The following is an 11,194-nucleotide window of genomic DNA, read 5'->3' on the forward strand; positions in this document are numbered from 1 at the left end:
TGAGCTCAAAATGATGTCATATGGTAGTTGGGAGGCAAGAAGGTGGTAACTTTTGATGTTTTTTAAAATAGAAGGTGGTAAGTTTCAAAAAAAAAATAGAAGGTGGTAATTGCTAAAATGGACTAAACAGAAGGTGGTAATTGTCAAAATTTCCTTTTAATCCTTTGTTATTTTTATTCTTTTTTAGTACTCCCTTCGTTTTTTTTAATAGGCTAAAGATGAGATTGCTTGGACTTTTCGGTGGTTTAAAAAAAAAAAAAAGATGTTAGTGGGGTAGATAGGGTTATTATTTTGTTGAAAAATTTAGTGGTGCGAAAGGGAGTGGGGACCATTAAAGGAGTGAGAAATGATAAAGTAAGAAATAGTGGGATATAATGAGTAAATATATACTTCATGCTTGTATTAGATTTTAGAAGATTTTCAAAACTGGAATTCTAGCTTATTTAATAAATTAAAATGGATAAAAATAGTAACTCTAGCTTATAAATAACAAAGGGAGTATTATGGTATACTTCCACCGTTATTTATTACTTAACTCGCTTTGAGTTTTACACTATTCACCACCCCTCTTTTAACCGCCTTTTGTGAATAATATGCAAGTAAAAATATATTCATGTAGGATCTTTTTGGATTCACTTCAATAATTACTATCATAATATATAATTTTTATAATTTTTACTTATGGAGAATTTAAGTTATTGATCGTTAAAGTATTGCATTTGCAAGTGTGATAAAAGAAACAGGTCAAATAAAACAGAACAGAGAAAGTATATATATTGTTCCCTCCATATTTTAATAAGTGCTCTATTTCTTCTCGGCAAATTTTTGACAAATAATATCTTTAATTATAAATTAGTGTAAATTATAACATTTAAAAGTTAATAATATATAATCATTAAAACGATTGCAACAAGTACTCTATTGTTGCTTAACAAATAAATCAAAGAAAATCTCTTCAAAAAAATTAAATCAAAGAAATTAATGTTGATAATAATGCATGAAGCATAATACATACAACTTTTTCTTTTTATTTCTTTTAATTCTTTTTTTTTTGTTGAGAAAAAAAAAATTAATGTAGTGTTTTTTTTGTTCAATGGATGATAATTGTCTAAAAAAATCCTAAGGAAAAAACTAAATTTAATTGTTACCACTTGAGAATTCCTAAGTAGATAGAATTGTGAATGAGATTGTATTTTTTTTTTTTTTTTTATATATGGTTGATTGATAGAGTAATGCTCCATATAATCGAGTCCTTCTAATATGTCTTGTATAATTAAGTCGGACTTTTGTGAATTTTATTGAATGACAATCAATATTATAGTGACTAAAACAATTTTTTTTTTAAAGTAACTTTCCCATTTAATTTAAGGGTAACTTTTACTTTGTAATGATTTTGATTATATTTTAATGTGTATTCAAATCGATGCATGATATAAGGCTAATAAGATCAAACTAATACATTATTTATTAAATGTTTTAAAGGGTAAAATTTATATTAAATATACAAGTAGTAATTTTTATATTATATAAAATACGCAACTTTAAAAACTTTTAGGATAACTCTAACATGTCTTTCAATAAGCTAATGAAAGTCAAATGTATTCAAGTAGTAACTTTAAATATACAAGTAGTAATTTTAATGTTATATAAAAAGCGTAACTTAAATTTTTTTAGGCTAACTCTAACCTGTCTTTCAATAAGCTAAAGAGTCTGTAGAATTCAAGAATTTATGGAACTTTTTATTTTAAAATATATTATACCCCATATAAAACCTATTGCAAGGTTGTTATAATGCATTTTTATATATCATTAATACCTTTAATTTAATTGCATATAAGTAAAAATAATTTTTTTAAAAAATGTCAATTTAGAAGTGAATCAAATAAGATTACTCATGACTATTTTTCCAATATTCAAATGCATTTATCACTAAAAGGTCAAATGAATGTGTATGATAAAGAATAGAAGAGGATATATGTCGTCGTAACTTTTAAAATAATTTTATATTATACTAAGTTAGGGCAGCTAACACATGCCATATACAATTAGCCATATTCGAAAAGCACTTTTGGTTTGGCTTTTGTCTAAACTTAAGTTGTTGCATCATTAATAACGAGGGACAAACTATAAACAAATATTTTTAGAGGTATCAATATCCGCACACTATTATAAAGAGTTTTAAAAAAAGGCATTTATCATTACTGAGGATAGAGAATTACATAAATATTTTAGAGAGTACAATCTAAATTTTCTTAAACTTTTAAAAATGCAGGGATATAGATTGTAGTCAGCTTAAGTATTTGAATGAACATAGGTGACCCAAAATATAATTAAAGTATATTTATTATTTTTTGAGGATGATTATGAGAAATAAATATGATATTTATATCATACGTACTTAGGCTCACTCTTTGTACCAAATATTATTGTAAGCCTTTGCATCCAAGCAATGATTTTTACTAATTAATTATTAACGTTATTATTCACAATACATCACATACACTTTCAATTTAACATGTTTTTTATTTTTTAATGCAATCTAACTTAATTTTTTGTAGGGTTGCTTATGTCAACGGTAATTTTTTTTTTCTTCTTTTTTTACAGCTTAGTTGTTGAATAATATGATTATATTTCTATGGAGTATTAGTTTTGGTAAAAATGATCCATAATATTATTAATAATTAATTTTTAATGCATATTAGATTTTTACATTACATTTTTTAATTTATACAATTTAAATATTTAATTTATAGGTTGAAAATTTTATAATAATTATTACAGTTGGTTGATGCGTGTGTAGCACGCAGCGACTCAACTAGTTATTACAACAAAAAAACAAATTCAATCCATTTTTTTTTCTCCTTTGTTATAAAATCGATCCAATTTCGTAAGAAACAAACAAACAAAAACCATTTTTTCTATTATAGGAAATGTCTGAATCGTCGAACGTCTCGGCGCCGCTGCTGCGGTCGTTGCAAGGGTCGTCGGAGGCGGAGAATTCACCCAGGATGCCACAATCAACGGCGTTAGCCCTTCTTCTAGGCCGAGCTGCCGGCCGCCGTGGTCCGTCGATGTTAGTCCGAGAGACGGCGGCGCGTGAGCTCGAGGAGCGTCGAGCTGATTGGGGGTATTCCAAGCCAGTTGTTGCTCTTGATATGTTGTGGAATATGGTGTTTGTTGTTGCATCATTTGTGATGCTGATTTTTACTTTTGATGAAAACCCTAATGTCCCGATTAGGGTTTGGATCTGTGGGTATGCTGTGCAGTGTTTGGTTCATGTTTTGTTGGTGTGGATGGAGTATCGGAGGCGGAGGAGGAGTGGCAGTGTGAGTGCCCGTCGTGGTAGGGATGATGATGTCGATGTTGAGGCGGGGGAGACGGGGGAGTTTAGGGGGAGGTATGATTTGGATGGGAATGATAGTGATGGGGATGATGATGGAGTTATGTTTGGGGGTTCTGCTCAATCAAGGTATACTATAATAAGTTTTAATTTGTTAGTGAAATTCGACCACGATAATGATCTCATGTGTTAATCTTTTATATTGTTAAAGAATTGCATATGTGTTCTGAGTTGATGTTAGAGTTGTACTCCTTGTTCAATTTGGTGTTGCTTGTTTTAGAAGAACATATTGTGATGGTATAAATAATAATACTCCTAATAGCTTAAGGAGTATAATCTTTTATATCACTGTAGAATTGCATTCTTGTTGTGAGTAAATGCTAGTGTTGATTCTATTTGATGCTTCTTATTTTCGATACTATCGCCTCTTATATTATTTAGGCTAGATATATATACTGATAAAGTCCAATATTTAATAACAAAATGACTTGATATTATCATCTTGAAATTTGTAATTGAAGATATAGAAGAGGGAACATATTTCTGTAACTTAAACAATTTTAGAAGGGAATTAAAAGAAGAAGTGGCTAAGGTTGTCTCAAAAGCCATTATTTTAGCTGAACTTGACCTCTATGTACCTTGTTTCATGTTGCAGCTTTATGAACATAACTTTTAATTTAGGACCAAAAACATGTAAAATGTATCTTAAATGACTGAGCTTGGGAGCTGAACTTGTACCCTAATGTTACTATTTAAGTGGATCTGCATGAAGTAAAAAGGATCTTGAACTTGATTAATGTACTTCCTCCGTTTTCTTTTACTTGCAACACTTCCCTAAAAAGGAAATGTCACAATACTTGCAACACACTATAAAAGGAAAGTTACTTTAGGGAAAAACTATACTATTTCCCTTATTTAAAGCACATAGACCACTAAATTACACTTCTAACAACCACTCATCCCATTTTAAAGTGTATTATATCATGTGAACCCCACATTTCTTAAATACCGTGAAAAAGTGTGTGTTGCATCTAAAAGAAAACGGAGGAAGTAGTACTTAGCAATTTGATATTGATCTCATGTTAGGAATGATGCTTTTTTTGGTGTTAATGTTAGCTTGGGATTTGTCTCATGGTTCTAATATCTCTAAATGGCCATTGGTGGTATGTAAAGTTCAAGGTTGATTTGGGTACTAATTAAGAATCATGTAATCTGTTTATGACTAAGAACCAAGTGAAGCTTTCTAAGAACTTAGGGTCTTTGATCATACTTACTAAGAATAGTGCAAGGCTTCAATTAACAGATTATACAAGAGTTCCTTACCTAGTGGTTAAAATTTCACCTATTCAAGACATCATATTGCCAGGAACCGTAATTCTTGGATTTTGAAGTGGTTGTTAAATCATAATACTCCTTAGAATGAAACATATGCTTTATAGCGACCTCAATCAGTCACGATATTTATTGAAATCTATGTTACATTCAAATTTAAAATTTTGGATGGTTATTTCTTCAGATTTTGATGTTTTTGTTTGGATGTCTTGGGTCCCTGCTTCCCTTCCATTTATTTTCTGTTGCAAAGTCATCCACATCATACATTTTTTCTCCTTATTGTGGTGGTGGTGTGTGTTATCTTTTCATGAATATCTTCTTCAATGCCTATTATCTATCACCTATGGCTTGAAGAACTTGATAGGATTATCTTAAACTCTTGCCCTATTCAAATGTCCTTTAAATTCGATCAACTAGTTGCCCCAAAAATTTGTGCTTCTTGTAGCATTATTGCTGTTATGAAGGGAATTGTCTAGCTGATGATTTAAGAAAGAAGGTTTTAGTGCTTAAGGAAAAGGGGTTTATGTTTAGAGTAGTGGATCTATGATTTGATATGTGGTTCAATTATGTATTTGGAGAGAAAATTTCTAGGTTTTTGGTTTGGCAAATTGTGTAAAAGCTGACAGGAGGTGCATAGTGAGAGCATAGGGAATGAGCTCAAAGGTGAAGCTTTCAAAGTTTATTTAAGTCGGCAACAATGTTTTATTTACACTTTGGTTGGATGAGAGGAAATGGAAGGGGAGGGAAGAGATATGAAAAGAAGAGGAGCAATCTCCCTTGTTTGGAAAGGATTGAGGATGGAAAGAGGAATCTATGTTCCCTCCCTCATCAATTACCACAACCCCTTCAATATTGGAGAGATTTGGACGGAAAATGGAGCTCACCTTTACCCTCTCTTTCTCTCCCATCCCCTTCCTTTCCCTTCTTTGCTACCCAAACAAAGCGATAGAGACAATGATCCTAATTCCTTTACTAATGTAGCTTAACATTGTGTTTGGAATCTTTATATAGTAATGGTGGAAGGAAAGGGACTAGGGAGTGGAAGGCATGAGAGGATAGGGGAAGGAAGGAGAAGTGGGCCTGTTTTAATTAGGGAAAGAAACCTGGCTCCATTCTTTTCCCACCCCTTCACGCCGTGACACCGCTCTTCGCCCCCCCCCCCCCAATCTCCTCTTTCTCTTCTATTGTGAACATGGCTCCCTCTGTCTCATCTTTTTTCTTTTATTGTGAACATGGCTTTGGTCCCAATTGCTGTTCTGCATGGGGCCGTTTGCATTTTGAGTTCCTGGAAGTAGAATTTGAAGCTTGCAGAATTTTTATTTCACGAGGCTGTTCACAATGTATGCCTATATAATGGATGATTGATCACTTAAATCAAACAGAAAATTTTACATTTGTCATGGTTGTCAGTAGTCATCATAATAAATTAGTAACAATGCATTGCTGCATTCTTTCTTTTTAAAAATTCTTTGACTGCTATATAACTTCATAGCCTAACTGTATTGTGTTTGATGTTATTTGTGAATTGTACAGTTTCTCCAAAAAATGTGAATCTGTGAACACTATGGCATCATTTCTTTGGTGGATTGTTGGCTTTTACTGGGTGGTTTCTGGTGGAGAGCAGCTACTGCAAGATGCCCCACGGCTGTATTGGTATGTTCCTTTTATCCTCCAAATGCTAAAAACAATCCCAATCCCCTGTAAAAAAGTAAAAATGAATGAAAATATAAATAGAAAGGAATTGTGGAAGAATTTTATCAAATATGGTAGAGAAGGGTCTTACACTTTGTTGATTTAGTTCTTTTTAAGCTCTAATGGCCTGTATGTCAGATATCTTCATAATGATTGTACCTTTAATCACGTGAGCTATGTTTCTAACCAAGTAAATGTATATATGTGCAGGTTGACTGTTGTTTATCTGGCATTTGATGTTTTCTTCGCCATATTCTGTGTTGTCTTGGCCTGTTTAATAGGGATCGCCCTATGTTGCTGTCTTCCATGCATTATAGCAATTCTTTATACAGTTGCTGGACAAGTATGAAATATATCCTACTCTAACTGCAAATCACCTTGTTACTGTGTGGCCTTTGACTTATTGCTTATTCCTTTTTCTGGTCTGCAAAGCAGGAAGGTGCCTCTGAGGCAGATCTTAGTGTGCTCCCAAAATACAAATTTCAGGCATCAGCTAATGATGAAAAGATTGATGTGCGTGCTGGAGTGATGATTCCAGTGGAGTCTAGTAGTGGATACTTGGCGAGTGAACGTGTTCTTTTACCTGAAGACGCAGTAAGTCCTTTCCCTTTTTCTGCTTTGAAGTTGTCACTGTTTAATTAGACTAATTCATGTGAAATATATGCTCACTGCCGTAATTGAGGAATATGCTTACTTAGGGGTTCCTGTGTCGTCTGTGGAATTGAACTGTTAATATTGCTGAGGAAGAATGAGTTGTGTGAATTGAACTGTTAGTATTGCTTTGTTGTCTGATAGGGGAAAAAGAGTGGGGTTGAGCTGTGAAGGTGATAATGATAAATGTTTTTTTCTGTCCTGTATCACAAGTGAAGACTGAAGAAATTAGATTACCAGATAATAATGTTTTTGAAATTCACATCAATTAACAGTGGTCTCAAGACACATGAATCCTTTATATTGTAATTCCAAAGTCATTGATTGTTAGTAGGTGCATTTCATGACTGATAAGGAATGGCAACATCCTCTATGTGATGCCTTTTTTCGTTCGACTATATGTTGGGAATTTGGGATCTTCGCCTCAGAAAGCGGAACTAGGAAAATAGTAAACTATTAGTTTTACCTAGGCTTCAGAAACGTTTTTTTACTCTCGTACTTGTTTAGAAGGCCGATTCTTCAATATTTATTTATGACCTACATATCTCAAATCATGTACAAATCAACACTTGCACTACTCGTTGTCCCTGTTCCAAATCTACTGGGGCTGGTTTTTTTTTTTTTTTTTTTTTTTTTTTAAAAAAAAAAAAAAAATTCTCATCTAAAATTAAAGTATTACTGTGGACCCCTGCCATCTACAGATTTAATTCATTATCATAAGTACTCTCATTCCTCTTTCTTTCCTCAATGTTGTGGATACCATCCCCTTTATTACTTTAGTGTAAGAAGCTTAAATATTTTTTCCGTTGCAATATAATTGCACCATTCATAGTTGGCTAATATTTAAGTAAGGGGAATGAAGTTATTAAGACAACAAGACACTTCTACGGGTATGGAAACTGGAAAGAGATGAGCGTGGGGTCATGAAAGGAAAATTTGAAGGACAATATAGTCTTTGTCATAATTTGCCTTCCAAATACTACGTAAGATTGGTGCAGTTATGATGACATTTATATAAACTGGTGCAAATATATTGAAATGAAGTACTAATTATTGATTATGACCAAAGACGAAGTAAGGAATTCTAGCTACAAATTGACCAACATTTTTCTCATCACAGAATGAAAATAATAAAGGGGAAGTTCGAACTTTGGTCATAACTCTATCTTTTCACAAATCTCAACATCTTATCGTCCTAATAGTGCTCAATTTGACCATTCTTTGTGGACTGGGAGAGTATCTGTCATTCTCAGTTAAACGATATCTTTGTTAAAGTCTGATATTGGTTAATGTCACCTGAGAGTTTATAGTGAGTTTCTACTTTTCCAGGTTAGGGTTCAGTTTAAGCAGCAGGAATAACATCGTGTACAGGTTTCTCCCCGTAGTTTTAGGTGGGAATGTGGGATCCCTGCGAGGTCCTAGTTTGATGATTTAGTTCAGTTGTGTAGTTACTTCTAGTACATCTAAATGCATTTTAGTTTTCTATTAAAAGCATTATAATGTAAGGTTGCAGTAGCTATTGGCCACGTGATTTGACATGTACTAGCAACTTAGCAAGTCCTTCTGATTGGCTTTGCTATGCTAATATATTAATTGTACATTAAAGCTGATCACACAGAATTCTTGGAGCCTGCAATGTTAGTGCTTTGTCACTTGTACTTCTCTAAAAGCATTGGACTAGAGTATGACATAGATACTAAGCTAGTTGAACTTCGCATCTCTGACATGTATATATCCTTGGGTGTTTTGGGATTTTTTTAATCTTTTTAAGAACTTCATACCTATCTCTGGCACAATTATAAAATGGGTACAACAAGAAGGGATCCCAGTGAACTAGCTCTAGTAAAATCCCCTATGTTATAAGATTAGTGTGATTTAGGGTATTATATGCAATATCTTTCTAAATCCAAAGCTTTTAAGATTGAAAGTTTCATGATATGGACATATTATAAGTCATTTTCGATATTTTTATAAAAAAAAGTTTGTCTTTTAAATTGTTTTAATGTTCCTGTCATCCTCAAAGACCTCTTTGTTTGTATTTCTGCTCTTTTGTGTGCCGTTAATTAAATGCATCTGATGTAAATTCTAAGTTTCTAATTCTGCTAGGCTGCTACCTGCTATATATGGAGTTATCTTCATTTTTATGTGATAAAAATTACCTTTCCTATTATGTACAGGAGTGCTGTATCTGTCTCAGTTCATATGATGATGGAGTGGAGCTAAATGCTCTTCCTTGCAACCATCATTTTCACTCACCATGCATTGTGAAGTGGCTTAAGATGAATGCAACATGCCCCCTTTGCAAATACAACATCGTCAAATGATAGTACATCTATGATCATACAAAGGAAACTGTTTAGCTCTCCATCGGCTTTTTTATTTGTACAGATTTGAAACGGAAGGAAAGTAGTTCCAAGCGTGTGATAGTCATCATTTTGGTCCTTGATGTGCTGCCTTTTCAAAATGCTTGCAGCTATCATTCTTTTATAGATGCTTCTTCCTGCTGGATTAACCAGCCTGATAAATTCAAATCAAGTTCAGTGTAGTTAACGCTTGAATGGATGAAATGAAAGATCTTCTACCGGTAGCTATGTATATCGTTTGATTGTAATTATAGAGGTACCAAAACTTCACGCAAAGATGTTAGTGCTGTAAGTCTTATTATCATTGTGTGATTTATGTAATCAGTTTTATTATACAGGTCGATAATGCCATGATTTTATATGGACCGATCGTCAATAAGTTTATCTCTGCTGTTTGGTTTGAGTAATATTTTCTTCTAGGAATTAGAAGAAAGGGTTGTTTCTATTTCATGTTTAGCTTATCATTTTCACCGGTGACTTACCATTTTACCAAGCAAAGCTTGGTGAAGTTGATGGAATTCATCTTGTGACTTTAAGGTCACGAGTTCAAATCCCACAAACTACATTTGCTTGGGAGTAGGGAGATTTTTTTTACTTTCCCTGGTATTTTTTTTCTTCTTGGGAGTAGGGAGATTATCTTACTTCCCCTCTCACTTAATAGACTCTTTATCTGATTATTAAACTTTTTAAAAAAAAAAAAAAACCATGTGATTATTAAACTTGGATGTAGTCATTGATGGTAAATGTATATGCACAGTTGATAATCCGAGGTAACATTTTAGTGGAAAATAATTTACAATCATTAATCAAATTCGACGAAGTGAGGTATAATTTTTTGAATTAACTATTCTTTTTCCATTTTGTTTGGTTGGAGTGTTTTTGATTGGAAACAGATTTAAATAAATCATTACCAAGTGTTTGGTTGAAAGGTTTAGATAACAATTACCATTATCCTTAGGCTATGTTACTCGGACATGGCAAAATTACCGTCATACTTGAGTCAGTACGACCCGACACAGATCCGGGTATGAAATTTTTTTTGGATACGTCATCTTGCTCTCGGGTACGGCCGTAATTAAATCTCATAAATTCAGATTATTAACTTAAAGCTTTGGCGAGTTCATGGCTTCAAGCTCTTGGAACTTTAAAATTGGTGAGAGGATGAATCAACTATATAGAGGAGAGAGGATAGAGGAATAAAAGATAAATGACTTATGGCTGGAGAGAGAAATATAGACGGACAAGTATTACTTTTCTTTTGAAGAAAGACCGACAAGTACTGCTACAGGCTACCCCACACTTCATTTTCTTTTTAAGAAATCATAATCTATATTTTTTAAAGCTGACACAGTAAATACGAGTACTTTATATTTTTTTTATTAAATTGTGCAGTACATTTCTAGATTGGGTAAATAGTACTACACCATATAGTCTAATACATAAACTTGTTAACATTTTTATGGGAACTTGCCACAATTATCCTTCTTTTTTTCCTTTTATTGTCGTACCAGTACTCGAGCCCAAAGTTAAGACGGTGTCCCCGACTCCCCGTGTCCTAATTTTTTGAAAATGACGTATCGAACACTCGGATCCGTACCAATATCGGATACTTGTACCCGTGTCAATGTAACATAGCCCTTAGGTAATGGTTTTCTAGTCATTTGTTACCTCTCTAAATTTGTTACCTCTCTAAAACATAAGGTAACAAGTACCCTTACTCTCCTCAAACAAAAATAAAAAAACTTTTGTATACATCCGGTTTACACTAACATTAGTGTACATCGAGCAGTATAAGGGTAACTTTTAGCTAATTTAA

At 33.1% G+C, this 11,194-nt stretch overlaps 1 protein-coding gene across 1 annotated transcript; it reads left to right on the forward strand.

Moving 5' to 3' along the window:
- The first annotated feature begins 2,862 nt into the window (after positions 1-2,862).
- LOC145595392 (E3 ubiquitin protein ligase RIE1-like) lies at positions 2,863-9,757 on the forward strand. The gene is made up of 5 exons (XM_081651827.1): positions 2,863-3,469; positions 6,206-6,325; positions 6,575-6,707; positions 6,800-6,958; positions 9,193-9,757. Exons 1-5 carry the CDS (start codon positions 2,931-2,933, stop codon positions 9,337-9,339), a joined length of 1,098 nt encoding a protein of 365 aa, XP_081507953.1. The 5' UTR covers positions 2,863-2,930; the 3' UTR covers positions 9,340-9,757.
- The last annotated feature ends 1,437 nt before the right edge of the window (positions 9,758-11,194 follow it).

This window comes from Chenopodium album, chromosome 1, assembly GCF_948465745.1.
Source record: "Chenopodium album chromosome 1, dcCheAlbu1.1, whole genome shotgun sequence".
Lineage (NCBI taxonomy): Eukaryota > Viridiplantae > Streptophyta > Magnoliopsida > Caryophyllales > Amaranthaceae > Chenopodium > Chenopodium album.

Excerpts from the sequence above, each read along its gene's own strand:
- LOC145595392 (XM_081651827.1), top strand. The coding sequence starts at position 2,931 with ATGTCTGAATCGTCGAACGTCTCGGCGCCGCTGCTGCGGTCGTTGCAA. Across the intron at positions 3,470-6,205 it reads GGGGGTTCTGCTCAATCAAG|TTTCTCCAAAAAATGTGAAT; the intron begins GTATACTATAAT and ends TGAATTGTACAG. Across the intron at positions 6,708-6,799 it reads TTTATACAGTTGCTGGACAA|GAAGGTGCCTCTGAGGCAGA; the intron begins GTATGAAATATA and ends TCTGCAAAGCAG.